We start from the raw sequence: 16,186 nt of genomic DNA on the forward strand, positions 1-16,186 counted from the left end.
TGCATATCAACCTTTATTTTAACTAACGTTCCAGCAGGGCAAGTAGGATGAAAATTCTACTACTGGTTGTGAGCTGGTACACAACAGTAATAAACAAGTGTCTAAGTATTTTTTTCTTCATTTGAAGTAGAAATGATTACAGATATTTGTTTATTGTAATACTGAAACATTTCACTGAGTAAGCCCTTCCTGGAAGCTTTGTTAATTCCTATAACATTTGTCTTTATTAGAATTCCTGCAGTGTATTTAGTCTTGTATAGGATTAACTTTCCACTTTTTTTTGATGTTCCATGATATGATCCTGGCCATCAAATGCACGTTTTAATATGTAAACTGATACTGCATTCTTTAGCCTTTCGTATGTTCCAAAGTGTAGCTTTATAGAAAAAAATAATGCAAGCAATCCGTGTTTTATTAACAAGATTTCAGTCTTACAAAGTATAACAATGTTAAAATTAGAAACCTAATTTACAAAATATATCTTCTAGGTTATTATGTGATGGAAGAATCAAACCTTAGCAATCCAGCTGTAAGATATCATACAGTATTTGAAACTCAGTTGACCTAAATACACATTTTCTCTCTCTAACTTTCACAGATGTCTAAGATGAACCTTGTATCTTACTTGCACTCCTTTGAGGTCTTCAGTTTATTATATCAAAAATACAAAATGAGAAAGTAATAAACTGTTAAAGGTATTTCTTTTTCTAAGAGCTGGAATATCATCTAGGAATGAAAAATTTAGCAAGCATCAGATTTCCTCTACATCTCACCTCATGCCTTTGCATCCTTATCATGCGTTTTCACATGACAATTTTGCATTTCATATATCTGAAACAACAAAAGTTGGCATTAACAAAAGATGTAAATGTTTTCTACAATACAACTAAACCCATTCATGCTGGGTGACGTGATATGACGTCATGAGAATATTTCGCTCCCACCGGATGATGTTCCATTTGTATAGACACATTTTTCTTCAGTTGCAAAAATAATGTAAACAAATGCAAAAACCTCCTATTATCATCCCATTGAAGCGGGCGGGTGAAAAGCGCTCAAAGGGGCAGTGTGAGAGATCTTGTGCTTAATCACAGCCCATGTTTTTTATCTAGCCGGCGGGAGCGGCATTATGCAAGTATAAGCCCCGGTGTGAATGGGTTAAATTGAAACGCTATCAAGACAACATTTCATACAATGAAAATATAAATGAAAAAAACATGTTTGATGCACTAGTGTTTATACAAATAAAAGTATTATCACATAATTAAAAATCAAGCATATGCATTTTAACTATAGCCCTAAACTGGTTTACTTTATAGCAAGAAAATGCTTTCAAAATCAACAGCAATCATCAACAGTAAATTAAAAAATATATAATCATCTGCTTACCTGGATATAGGATTCAGTCAAAGTCAACATCTGAGGCTCAATTTCTTTTACATGAAGATCTTGCAGTTCATACCATTTCCCTGTACCCTGCAATATACAACAATACATATTTTATCACTGGTATCTGTTTTTATTGTAACACAATTTACTTATAGGCAAAAATATAAATTGACAAAGCCTGATGAGTCAAACATAAGACCAGCTAAAATCATATCCATATTTCCAATATCCTACAAAGATGTGTACTATTTCTCCCTTTGATAATATCATGCTATTATAATACCTATTCTTTCATAACTCACAAAATCTCTCTACTTAAAAAAAAACACATGAAGTTTACCTATTTTTGCATTTCCCATACATTCTAAACTGAATTCTAGCTATTCTTTTTTCATTTTGATATTCATCACTTTAATATTTAATTCCACATCATCAGCGATATCATACTTGGAAGATTGCTAGCCTGATTATGTAATTGTAAATTTAAGGGTTCCTCCTTGTCATGAGGTATATAGTTTTCATTTGGGAATCTTAAAACAGACTGACATTGCATTACCTATTTCATATTTTATGATCATATGGATTAGACTCAACAGACAGAAAGTAACACAGGTTTATGGGAGGACAAAAAAAGTTTTTTATTTTAATTTTTCATGAGATATGTATACCAAAATATATGTTTTTTGTTTTTGTTTTTTTTCTATACACTTCTAAACTAATCATGTTATGTTACATAATCAGGAAAGTTGCATTTTGGAAATTGGGTGGAAATTCTCATCTAACGATCAAATAAACCAGAGCACTTTCTTCAATATCACTAAAAACATGACTAATCTTTATGGCTATACTATGCTAATGACATCAATATTATGCTAAGAATGAGAAACAAACTGAGAGACAAGTATAAACATAACCTACTAATTTCTTTACACATACCTTATCTTAATGATGAAAATAATGATAATTATGAATATACTACACTACTGACCTAGATTAGTGTTGTATAAATGAAAACACAAGCAGAAACACTCTGACCAATAAATATAATAGCATGTATACATGCCATCTAGCATTTGGGCTCAGTTGAGCCATGGCATGTATACATGCTGTCCAGCATTTGAGCTTATCTTGCCATGGCACGTATATTATAAATAACTATGTTTTAGCTGGCATATTATAGATAGCTGTTGTATAGTTTAAGTTTGATACTTTGAGTGTATCTGTAACAACCAAAGCATTTACCCATTGCAGACGGGGATAGATTCGCTTTCCCAGTTTCCAGGATAGGATAAGTCATGTATGTCATGGTGCCCATCGTCAGGCCGAAGCTCCTACATCATGTATGTCATGACACCTGTCCGCAATGGGTTAATATGTGTTTTTATTGTTAATCTTTTGTGACTGTAGTTCTCTTAACCCATTGGTCGTGGTTTTAGTTAAATATTTATGCAGTAGGATGGCTGGTTTACATTGTCTGGCACGGTGCCATCCGCATCTACGACCGACTCTGCCTTTGCAGCAAATCATGCCATCTGCTGCTAATACGTTAACTGTTGTTTAGTGAAACAACAAAATCCTATGATTATTCTTCCAAATTATTACTCAGATTCCTTCTAACTTCCCCCCCTTATCCCAGATTCCTTTTACCTATCTGAAACAAGTTAACAATGGAATGCATTCCAGTCAAAGCAAAGGATATTGAGTTTGAATGCAGTCTCTTCATTATCTCTTTGTTGTGTGGCAAATATAAACCAAGGAGACCAAACATAGATCACAATAGGCAGTAAACTACAGTTTGTATAAATTCAACATATATCAATACACTATGTATTGCAGAATTTAAAAGATGCATCCACACTGACGGAGTGATCAGTTACTAAAGACAATAAACTGGAGGCCATATCCAGACTTTTTTACTGCTGATATTATAAATAATTGAAGTTCATAAGCAATGTAAAGCAATGGCTGGCTGATGATGTTTTAAGATGGTTAACAGCAGTGACAACTGTGTGGCTTCCCCTGAGCATTTTTCAGGCCTTTATGCTCTATGTTTAGTATCATCTTTTTGTTTATTTTCTAATTGCTGCAAACTAAACAAAGAGACAGCATTAAAACATTTCTTATCATCCTTTCTGAAGTGCTATTGCTTTAAAACTATTTATAAGTTCACGATTTTTAACGTTATCACACAAGAACAGGTCTGCTGTAATCCATTCATTCACAATTGAAGAATAAATGTATTGCAACATAAATACTGCACATCAGTCAATAGATGTGGAATATGTTGACTATAGCGACTTTACATCTCTTATCCTAAAAAGTTATATTTTCAGTCCTTCTAAAAGCTCCATCCAAAAATTAATTAATATTATACTTTCTTACACCACATTTATACTAAATCTGATGCTTATCTTATTTCTGTTCTTACATACTGTGCATTATCTTAATAAATAATTATGTTACTATTGTATATCTACCTGAAGTGTCAATTTTCCACTGTCATTGCTAATATTCAGTGTAAAACAGAAAAAGATTTTAAATGATAACTCTAAGACCATGCATTTAGCTCTTAGTGCACCAGCAAAAAGGCTAACAGTATGCAATAGCAACAGCTCCAAATACTGATATTTGTCTCCTGTAATGACTAAAAGAGAAAGGAAAAGTATAGAGGAGAAGTAGCTTCAAAATATAAAAGAAGCTTGTTTTACCTTGTGGAGTATGTGACATCTGTAGGTCCCTGCTTCTGGCTCGCCATCATGCACAATATTTGCAACAAGATCATAAATAGGCTCTGGATGTTTTTGCTTCACCTGAGGAAAAAATTAAATTTAATAAACATAATTAAATTATATTGGTACAGCTAAAAAGTTGTATTTCTTACATGAGTTTTCATGTAATCTTCAATATAATTACACAAATCTAACCTAAACACAGTAGATTCAAAACTGAAATTCTCAGCCCAAAATGTTAACTTTGTATTTTATTAATTTTCTCTTATTCTGGAAAGACAAAACTAACTGGAACTGTAAGACAGAATGATTGAAGAATGATTATTATCAAAAACATTCTATTCAATTACCAAATTTCCCTTGGATAGATTTAAATGTAAAACTTCTGAATTCATTTGATAAGAAACATAATACAGGATATTTTTCAACATTTGCATAATATGGATAAATTAAATTCTGATACATTACCTGTACATCAACCCTCTACCAACATACTACATACATACAAATGTGTACATCAGTAATGACATGAAATATATATTTGTGTTTCAAAGAGCTAAAACACTGTATAACAAAGCATATCTAGTGATAATATCAATCAGAATTGTGAATGATGTCATACATTAGCACTAGTTATTGAAAAGAAAGGATGGTGAGTTGTCTCATGATATTGATATTTTGTGGTTCAGATAACACAGGGGAAAATAAATTATCAAAATTTATGAAAGAATAACATATTTAACAATAGAAAAAGAGAATAAACATAAAAACTCATCTTACCTCCTCTGTTAAATACTCAGTTAAATCAATATTCTTCACTGGGAAGTTGACAATTGTAGGATTCTTCTCAATGTAGAAAGTGTTCTTTGTAAAGCGCTGGAAAGGAAAATGTTTTTTTATATTAGCGTCTTTTCTGATATCCCCCCCTGTGCACGTGCCAAGTTATTTACCTGGGTTGGGAGGAGGGTGGGAAGAGTGACCTTGGTGAGAGACCCCAGTGACTCAGAGGACAACAGAAAACAGTTTAAGTAGTATGGTCAACTAATCATACTAAGTTTTAGATTTTTACATAATGTTCCATAAAGAAATAATAAAATCATTGGCAGCAGGGCACATCGGTACCTCCCCTGGTCAATCAATAAGCCAATCAATCAATAAGTCAATCACACTCCTATGTAATAAAATAAAATTCAAGTAAGCTATCGTATCACATACAACCTATATTCTGAAAGATCTCGTACAATATTCCGAAGAAAAAACAACTTAATTCTAACAGAACTCAGCCATGATGCAGTATGCATGTCCTCGGATATGTCATGGCTGCAAGGACACAGTATACGTGTTCTTGTGTTCACGAGGTTAGCTTTGTCTTGTAGATATCTAAATTATCAAGTTAATATCTGAAGAGCAGCATAAATGCCCTTTTCTCTTTTGAAATACCAGAAGCATCACAAAATTAGTTACAAAATAAATCTTTTCTTATCCTGTTCATGCCGAAGGACATGATATCACACCATGGAAATAATTTGCTCCCACCTGATAATGTCCTATCACGTCATGATCTCTATCTCAAAACATACGTTTTACATTGTTAATTATGTATATAATCATAGGAGTTCCATTTGCATAGACATAATTTTATTCACTTGTGAAAATAATGTAAACAAATACAAAAACCTTTGATTATCACCCCGATTATCACCCCGCTGAAACAGGCAGGTGGGTCTCACACTTAGTCACTGAGTACACTTATTATCTAGACGGCAGGAGTGGCATTACGCAAATATAAGCCCTGGCATGAATGGATTAACAAAGGGTATAAAGGAAATTAGTAAAGCCAGAGTTTCACGAGCCATATCTAATCTTAGAATTCAGATCACGAATTATCACTCTTTCTGCCAGACCCATGTTCACTATCTGGGGAACTAAAGAGCAAGCTGTAAGGAACTCTTGGCCTAGGTCTTTGAGTTCAATGAGAATTTATGGTCTATTATCCTCTTGGAAAGGTTTGTACAATCTTCCTTCCTTCCTTTTTTTTTTTTTTTTTTTTTTTTTTCAAAACCTTAAACCATAAAGAACAATATCTATGGCCAATGATACAGTATGCCTGGTCAGCATTTTTAAAAATAGCCATGAATTATTACAAGCTGTCGTGTCATTTTAATTTCATTATTTTGACCCGTAATCATCTTTCTTAACACATTAACACCAGGTGACGTGATATCTCGTCATGTGGCAGCAGCACTTGCTGCAGGTGACGCGATATCACATCATGGCTTTTTGTATGGCCGGCATGTTAGGTGATCGTGCACACAGAGGGTGGCTGCAGCCAGAGCGGGCAAAGAGCCTGAGGCATTAGGCCTGTGTGCTCAAAATTCCCTGGGGTTAAGATTGAGCAGAGCGAAACCTGCCCTATCATCATCAGGTGAAAGTTTATCACGTAGGAAATGCTATCTCACCTTGTTGTACAGGATGAGGTAGGGAGGCAAGCCAGTCAGTTGGAATCGCTTCAAGATGTTCTCTTTGTAGGTCTGATACTCCTTGCCAGTTTTGCCATCAAACTTACTCAAGAGGACGTATAAGCTCACCTGCAAAAATGTTAAAGAGTAAGCATTTTTTTTTTTTTTTTTTTATCTTGAGATTTTCCTAGTCAACAAGGTATCTTACTTTCAGGGAACTTCATGCTGCTATAAGAAATAAAGAGAAAAATAGTATATAATATTTCCCTTTTTAAATCATCCAAAGACTGATTAAAGGAAACTAAAAGTTGTTCAAATAGTGTCAGTTTAGAGAAAATCATTGATTTGGTACATTTCACTTGTTACCCTAAATTAATTAAATTTATATAAAAGGAATATATATCACATAAGATAATTACAAGTAAACAACGTAGCAAATATGATCATTGTCTCTTTATGAATTTGTAACAGTAGGAACAGTAAGATTCAAAAGTAAAAATGGTAAGCCCATTAACTATCCAAAGTCCAAGTAGTGGTCCATGTGTCAAATGAATATGTGTAAATATGAATATATTTATGTATCATCAGCAGTTACAAATATTCTGTGATAGAATCAGTTGACTCAACACCCATCAACTCAGAATCTAATATAAATATGACTTGGATCTCTAATTTAACAACAATATCAGTTCTTATACCTGTGGTATAATATTCTCCTTCTTTTCATCTTTAAATAAAGGAGGCTGAGGCAAGTCACATGTAAGATAAAGGAAAGGACTCTCCTCCATCTTCTCCTGGTACTCCTCGCACTTCAACAGGCGATTCCTCTCCTTCTCATCTATCTCAACAGGAAGGATCTACCAAAAGAAAATTCACAAAGGAGGAATAAAAATACATGCTTTATGAATGTGTAGGATTCATACTGAACTAATTGTAAACAAAAGGAAAAGGAAAATCAGAAAAAATATGTGATTTTGTTTGCATACCTTATAAAGTAAAATAAAAAAGCAAACTGGAATCTCCTTTATGCCATCTTATATTAAATTCTTGAAAGAGAAACTCTCCTCACTTGTCAATTATAATTCAGATTTGAAGTAAGAATAAAATTATCATGTTACATATAAATTTCATATAAAATAAACTTGCTCCTCTTAATCAGTAAATCAAAAATTTGTTGCTACAATTATCAAAATTTTACAAATAATTATTCTGATATAATAGATCATTCATATAGCCAAAGCACAGTAGTTAGACCAATAAACTATATTAGAAAATAAATATCCCAAAACTACTTGTACACCACAACAGTTACCTTCTGAGAGTAGATATTCATGGTCCCTCTGAAACAGCGATAAATGATGGTGCTCTTGCGTTTTGGTGTTTTCAAACCAAGGTGCATGGAATTCAATATCCAGGATAGGATCTGAATGGCATCACCTTGTACTGTGAACTGAAACTTTTTTCTGCTGCATGATACCACTGCCTGAAAAAGCAGATCTTTTATCAGATGTTTTAGGAATCATTGTTGTTTTTTTCTCTAATCTATTTCCTATTTTTTTGATCTTGTGTGCAACTAATCAAATAATTAGTCTCCATTGAAAAATTTAAAAAAAAATCCTCCAATTATATAGCATCACCATTGAAGGTAAAGGCTCATGAATCTCTATACAAAGTTCACATAGTAAAATTAGGGATATACATGCAGATTTTCCACATAATTTTTTATTTTCTTTTTATTACACAAATGAAAGTTTCTAATCATCTAAAACAGTCATATTCTAAGATTCATTTTGTTATTTTCAACAGTGTGCACTTTTTAAAAAGTTACATCCCACTATGGCATTTCATGCTTAAGTTCTAGCTACTTACTAGTCCCTTCACTGTATAATTTCATATTTTTAATACATTTTTGCTACTATTATTACTCATAAAACTCCCTCTCATTGTTTTCTCACATAGTTGTAGGTCCCTGGTCTACACCTTAAATGCAGTACTTCTATTGCATTTAATGTACTGAAGCAATGTACTTACCTGTAGCATTTCATGAGGAGAGACATGAGCCTTGAAGTTCCTCGGATTCCATAATTTTCTAACCAATTCTCCAAATCTCGTAATGAGAGGAAACATTGCAAGTCCCTTTGTACCAGGTGCATGGTGGATATGACTGTAGTTATTAGGGTCTAGGAAGTAGTTCCTTAGGGGTGTGATATTGGACAAAGCCTGCAATGTAGGGAATATTGTTATATCATGCAACAAGTAATTAGCAACAAATGATTAGCTTCAAACACCTTTCATAGGACTTTAAATCAAATTTCAAGACTTAAAAAAGATTCTAACAACAATAAAGGCAGCTATTAAAAATATATGTCACTGTGACAGATGATATCTTTATCTGACCTGCTTAGCATAAAAGATACAGGTATGTATGTACAAATATACAAACACAAACACAAACACAAATACACATACACATACATACATGCATACATACATACACACGCACGCACGCACAACACACACATACATGTGCAGAAGCACGCATATTAAAACATATAGAGACATGGGAAGGAGGATTATATGCATTATCTTACCTGTAGGACAACATTGCAGTAATCATTAGCTTTGATATTGTTCAAGCCCACAATACCAGGCAGATAAAGAGTACCATCATATGCTCTGCTCATCTTGCTCTGGTTTACTTTCTTTGCAATGTATTCTTTTGTGAAGGTTGGATTGACAACATATATGATGTCATTAAGAGATGAATCTGAAATTGACATTTAGTTATTATTTCATTATACTCCCACTATAGGAGGTTGTATTTTTTAAAGAAATCTTAGAATTACATGATCCATGTTAATTGCTTAGTACAGACTGAATGTTGACATAATACTGATAACAAAGGAAATGCCAGATTCTATTGATAACTGTTGAAAACATAGTATTTACCAATAATTTCATAGTTGTCAGGTAAGCAGTAGAATCGAAGAGTCTGCAAGTTGAGGTACACATGATGACCATCTGACACACTGTGGGTATATGCATGTGTATTGGGTCCACGTCCTATGGTTAAAAAGTAAATTATAAACAAATTAAATAAAAGTAATAATAATATTCATATAAAATGTAATCAAGATATATGGTGATGAGGATCCTTAGTTACCAAAATAATGGTAACCTGATGCAGACATGATACTTTCAGAAAACCAAAATTTCTACCATACATTTTTTAGGATATGGTAATATATTATAACTGTAAATAATCTTTACCAAAGCAAAAGTACATCTTAAGGAATCCAATATCCTGAATCTAGTTAATAAAAAGTGTTTTGAATATTAAACAAAATGGTATTCCATATCATCCAAGAACTGGCATAACATGAATATCTATAATTACTGAACAAGTTACTCCATTAAAGGAAAGATATGTACATAAAGAAATATATTGATATACCATACCTATTACAAAATGGGCTCTAGGTTTAATGTTCCTCATAAATCAATATAATCATTCAGTTTGTTTCTATATAGTTCTTGTATTGATAAGTCTTCTGAAATTATATCAAACATGCATTTTGTAGTTCTTCACTTACCTTGAAAGTATTTACCACACACTAGACAGGCATAAACATTAATTCTTGAAAGTGATACACTGCACAACTTCTCGAAGTCAAAATCTAACATATGACGATTAATGGTGTCCAAGTAGGGGCATTGGCGTGATTTCTTTGCTGAAAATAAAGATAAAAATATTAGGAAAAACATATACTTTCTATAAACTGAAACAAATAAAATAAACTGAATATTTCTATTATTTCTCCAATAACTTGACATTCTTTTTGTGTGATTTAGTATTTAGTCTTTCTTCTTAGAAGTTTTAATGTGTAACTATAATAATCCTTATCCTATTAACAACAGACACCTCTCACATAACTTACAAACTGGATTTTCACCAATACTCTGCAGTGTATTGAAGACTTTGGTTTTAACCTTGACAAACTATAATCTGGGTTGGGTCTGTACCAAATTCACTTGCCCAGTCTCCAGGCTGGGTTTTATTTCAGAGCGAGGCAACTTCACACAACATACTTTGACTTTTCCCTCTCTCTTTCAGTCACTCATTGTACAACTAGAGCTGCTTTTGTTTTATTTTTTGTGTGTTTTACTTATATGTGCCATAAGACAGGCTCTATCAATGCTTCAGTTGACTAAAATTGTTTTATATGATCCATATCAGCTCATTACTTTCTTTATTTTCAGTGTAATAGAAGTATTATTGTTTTATGGGAGGACAAAAAGCAACTTTATTTTTTCATATTTGTGCGCTGTCATGAACAAATATAATAACATATAACCATCTACAAGGAAGATAATGTGAAGAGGTAGGGAAGAGGAAGCAAACCAGTGCTTATGACTGTGAGTGCCACAGTATAAGGTAACCCTTTTGTATCTGTGGGGGAGGCTATTGGATAAATTTCAGAATAGTACCACATTACTGAACCTATTGAACACGAGGACACGTATACTGTATCCTCGCAGTGCTCGTAACATATCCGAGGACATGCATCATGGCCAAGCTGTGTTAGCATTAGTATTTAGGTTGTATATGATACAATGGCTCACTTGACTTTCCTCATTATTACATAGGAGTGTGATTCGCTTATACCAGGGGATGTACAGAAGTGCCCTACTAGCAATAATTTTATCATTCTTTATGGAACAGTATGTAAAAATATAAAACTTATTGTGATTAGTTTACCATATTACTTCAACGGTTTTCTTTTGTCCTCTGAGTAACTAAGGTCTCTCACCAAGGTCACTCTTCTCACCCTCATCCCAACCCATGTAAATAACTTGTCACATGCATGGGGGGAAAAGATTGATTATGCATAAATTTGATATATAGTACTTGATGATTATATTGAGGTTTTGGCTTATAAGCTTATTGAAGTGTTGGCTTAAAAATTGTTATATTCAATAGCGACGTTTAAAATCTGGCATGCACCAGCAACCCGGATTCGGCGTGGGGGTGTGTTTTCTACTGTTCTGAGTGAAGGGGTTAATACCACAAAAGTAATATCGATAGACTCCTCTCTTCTTCTAATACTCATATATAGTGGATAATAACTGAAATTTCACACACATCCCCTACAATCTGGGCTTAAATTGTAGGCGAGGGCATGTAGTATAACAGGTCCTTTGACTTTCACCCTGCAGTGGTAAAGAATCAACTGGTGTGTTTTTGTCTTACCTGGTATACACTTATTTGGCAAAAGCCCTATATCAGAAAAAACATATTCAGGATGTTTAGTTCTTCTCTATGGGACAACCAATGACAGCTACCCCTAGATCAATTAGCCAGTCATAGCACTTTCATGTCCCTTATTGTTAGTTAGCTTTCCTTCACTCGGGTTAACTTCAAAGCTAGTTAAGGTTATAATCTTATAGATCCTATTTCTAGAATAGGGCTGCATCACAAAACCATTGCAAATGGTATCAATTGATTCCTTATGATGTATACTACCCAAATAATAATATAACTTAATGCAACAAATAAATAAATATGTTATGAGTGTCCAAAAACATGGGAGAGATGTTTATTCCGCAAAGCGACCCCCTGTGCCATAATGTGGTGTCATGACTCACGCATGTGTAGTAACAACAGCCAAGGCTAATATAAATTTATCTAAAAATTTAAAATTCATTTAACAGCAAGTGCTAGGGTTAACCTAAAAATTGGGTAAGGTTAGGTTGGTTGTAGATAAAAAAAAATACCTTGCACCAATAACACAAAAACAAGAAAACAGGCAGGTAGTACAAAGCACTCTGAAAACGGGGGGGGGGGGGGGGGCCAGGGGGAGAGGAGGACAAAATCCCCTATGGACGGGGCGAACCTCTAAACTACATAAGGTAATATAACCAATAGACTTCACAAGGATTCTATCGATCTGTTGCACCTATTCTATTCTGATCTACTCCATGCCTTCCCCTACTTCAGAGACCAGATTATGAAGTATAGGGAAGGGGGGATCCCTAATTATATCCACTATATTTGAGTAGTAGAATGATTAAGGAATCCATCGATATCTCTTTCGTGCTATTTAGTAACGCGATTGTCTTTGGAAAATTGAACAGCAATTACATACTTTGTCATGTCCTTCATAATTTGACAATCTACAATACATCTTCGTCAAGATTAAGAAACTGGTATATTATCACCTGCATTACAGTGTCACATTTTACTGTAAACACTCCATAACCGAATGCAAACCATAATATATACATGAATAAAAAAAGGAAGCTAAAATGCCGGCACAACTTTACTCAGATCAGTAAACAAACAACAAATATACTTACTAACTCCTCTCTTATCATCAATCTCATCTTCTAACTCCCTCTTGACCCCCTGGTTGACAGCAGGATTGAACTTTTCTTCTACAACTGACATAATGCATAACAGTGAGGAGATTCGGCTAAGTTTTAATTCCCGAGGGCCAATTCGAAAGCCACAGAGCCTCACTTGTCTCCCGAACGTAAACAGTTCAAAACGTTGTCGGTCGTTCTTATAGTAAGAGTGCGCGAGGATCCGTCTTTTAGGATATTCAATTATTATTATTATTATTATTATTATCGTTATTCTCATTGATTCGTTATTTTTTCATTATCTTCATTATTTTATCCTTATCGTTATTATTACCCTTGTTATCTTCAATCTTACTGTCATCTTTAGCGTTGTCATTTTATTCATTGTTATTGTACTTATTATAGTTATTATTATCATTATCATTTTTGTCCTTGTCATTATCATTATTATCATTGATACCATCATTATTATTACCATCATTATAATTAATAGTTGTAGCATCATTATCAGTTATCATTATTGTTATTATTTTGTCAATATCGTCATTATCATAATTTTTGTCATTATCATCACCATCATCGTTATCACATTATTCTTTAATTACCATTTTTACTTACCATCGATTAAAAATATTGTAAATAGCAATAAAGGACACATTGTGGACAGATAAACCAATTTGAGAACTGTGCTTTCTTTTAAAAACGCAAATGATATTATCAATCACGTCAATATACCTATACTCGGGATCGACTGAAAGGTGGTATAAAAAGATCCAGTTTTCACATTTATCCTTGAACCCCAAGCTTCTGCACAGGCATATAATAAAAACGAATGGTATAGATAAGACTGAATAACTTCACAACGCACGAAATGTAATATTAATACTGGAGGGGAATAATATTTAGTTATCCAGTTTAATTCATACCTTTCTCTACATTTGTCACAATGAACAAAAATTAGAAGACAACGTGCATAGCGCAGTGGTTATTTTGTTTCTCTGTAGTATTTTCTTGTTTGTTTGTTTTTCATGATATATATGATATACATATACTGCTATGCTTTATCTATATTTGTTGGTTTGTTTTCAGCTGAGATATATGGTAATAAAACACCTTTTGAGAATCTAATAGCACTAGGCTTTATGATTTTCTAAAGGGAGGGAGAACTTACTTTCCAGAATGTATTTTATGCCTACTATACAGGTAGTATCTTTTACTTTCTATCGAAATAACTGTTTCCATTTACAAAAGTAAATATATTAATGATAATATCATAATGTCTCAGTGACCACTTCATAACCAGAAAAATGACGATAGCATTGTAAGATTTTTATATCCTTAATATAAAAAGTAGTGGATTCTAGCTGTTTTTACTCTAGGAATTTTACATTTCATCACATGCTTCAGTAATACTCTTCGCCGTCCTAACACCTTTCTCTTTATAATATCACACGTAACGAATGTTAGTGTTGGTATATTTACTTATTAAACATAACAATAGATCTACTTGTATATTCTTTCATCTGTATTAATAAAATGGGATGTAATTAAAACAGGCCTTTCATATTAACAGTTTCTAATTTAATACAGGATACTAAACACTATTTAACAACCATCACATAGAAAAAGGCACCATGATTAATGAAACAGAGTAATTCACCCGCATCGCGTATTTCTTATCCTGTCTTGGCTTCTTTCTTTGCCTCGTCCCTGGTAGAGGGGATTTTGAACCAACATTCTTCTAAATATCCGAACGGAATATCAAAGCTACGCTTGGGATTAATCTCCGTCATTTGTGATTTGCATTTACTGTATTGGTAAATATGTAACTGTTCATCTATAGGTATCTATATGTACAAACACACACACACACACACACACACAGAGAGAGAGAGAGAGAGAGAGAGAGAGAGAGAGAGAGAGAGAGAGAGAGAGAGAGAGAGAGAGAGAGAGAGAGAGAGAGAGAGAGAGAGAGAGAGAGAGAGAGAGAGAGAGAGAGAGAGAGAGAGAGAGAGAGAGAGAGAGAGAGAGAGAGAGAGAGAGAGAGAGAGAGAGAGAGAGAGAGAGAGATCGGTGTGTAACAGTATGCACTTACATCTTTATCGTTTATGGGAATCTGTAATGGGACATGACATTTAGGATTTAGTTCTTCATCCATAGTTTATTGGCTCTTCTGACATATTTACAAAAAAGGGGGAAATAACTGTGATCTGCAAAGATGAATTTCCTTTAGACATCAGCCTCGTGCAGAACTCACCCATCTGGTGCAGAATCACCTTGTACAATGCGGTACAACTAGTTTTATCCCTTCCTTCCTACAAGCACCTTAATCTTCCTCCAGACTCGCTTCAAGAGGTTAACCGTTCCCGGTGGGTCTGGTGGAGGCTTCCACAAACCGACCTTCTTCTTTTCCGCGTAGTCCTGGGCTTGGACGAGACGAGTGTAGAATTTGGTGTAGCTTTTGTCCTCGAAAAGATCCAGATCCATGGGCCCGGTGAGCGCCTCGCCATTCCGCACCAGCTCCTCGTTCAGGCTCATCCGTCGTAAGAACTGCATTGGAATACATGTATTTACATAACTTTTAAAAGAGGAATATACAGATACATTTTGAGATAACAGCACACAGACACAGACAGACAGTCACACGTATACCCACACAAAGGAAAACATGTTACACTTTACAAAAGGGGTCAATCACTATAGACTCTCGGGTCAATGGTGGAAAAATATAGACTATTACATTGGTTAGAACCATATATGCAGAATATAATGTAAATTCATTGGCAATACAATATAGTATATGCATTATTTTTGCTGTACTTTTATATCTGACTGAAGCTGTGTATTATCATATGTGTGTGTGTACACGTTACAATGTTTGCGTTTGTGACACACACACACACACACACACACACACACACACACACACACACACACACACACACACACACACACACACACACACACACACACACACACACACACACCCATGTATATTAACTGTATTATCTATATATATCACAATCTTTCTATTATCTATCTTCTCATCAATCTATATTTAACTTTTGTTAAAAAAATATATAGGTTTATAAGAAAAATAGAAAAACGCTGCTTAGTGGTTGAGGACGGGAGGGTGAAACCAACGGTTTGGGGTTCGTTGAGAGATGCGCGTCCCTGTGGCCCGTGCAACTTGCCCACCCCCCACGCCCGTTGCCAGTTGCAACATCGCACGACTCACCTGCCGAG

At 34.1% G+C, this 16,186-nt stretch overlaps 2 protein-coding genes across 2 annotated transcripts in view; both read right to left on the bottom strand.

The window, feature by feature from the left end:
- Positions 1 to 13,130, bottom strand: Usp39 (ubiquitin specific protease 39). Its single transcript, XM_043019493.2, has 12 exons — positions 12,935 to 13,130; positions 10,171 to 10,308; positions 9,527 to 9,640; positions 9,169 to 9,344; positions 8,609 to 8,797; positions 7,890 to 8,060; positions 7,276 to 7,434; positions 6,578 to 6,706; positions 4,899 to 4,994; positions 4,098 to 4,199; positions 1,390 to 1,476; positions 1 to 831 (listed from the first exon to the last, which is right to left on the bottom strand). The coding sequence occupies exons 1-12, from the start codon at positions 13,023 to 13,025 to the stop codon at positions 775 to 777; spliced, it is 1,509 nt and encodes a 502-aa protein (XP_042875427.1). The 5' UTR covers positions 13,026 to 13,130; the 3' UTR covers positions 1 to 774.
- A 906-nt stretch (positions 13,131 to 14,036) lies between these two features.
- LOC122255453 (uncharacterized) overlaps positions 14,037 to 16,186 on the bottom strand; it is a 7,565-nt gene continuing 5,415 nt past the window's right edge. Inside the window, exons 4-6 of the mRNA XM_086538200.1 lie at positions 16,085 to 16,178; positions 15,616 to 15,673; positions 14,037 to 15,518 (exon numbers count right to left, since the gene is read on the bottom strand). Coding sequence (XP_086394326.1) covers positions 15,242 to 15,518; positions 15,616 to 15,673; positions 16,085 to 16,178 — 429 coding nt within the window. The 3' untranslated portion in view covers positions 14,037 to 15,241. The remainder of the gene's footprint in view (positions 15,519 to 15,615; positions 15,674 to 16,084; positions 16,179 to 16,186) is intronic.

The sequence above is a fragment of the Penaeus japonicus genome, unplaced genomic scaffold (genome assembly GCF_977035675.1).
Source record: "Penaeus japonicus unplaced genomic scaffold, GWHDUDI00000001_assembly GWHDUDI00000007, whole genome shotgun sequence".
Lineage (NCBI taxonomy): Eukaryota > Metazoa > Arthropoda > Malacostraca > Decapoda > Penaeidae > Penaeus > Penaeus japonicus.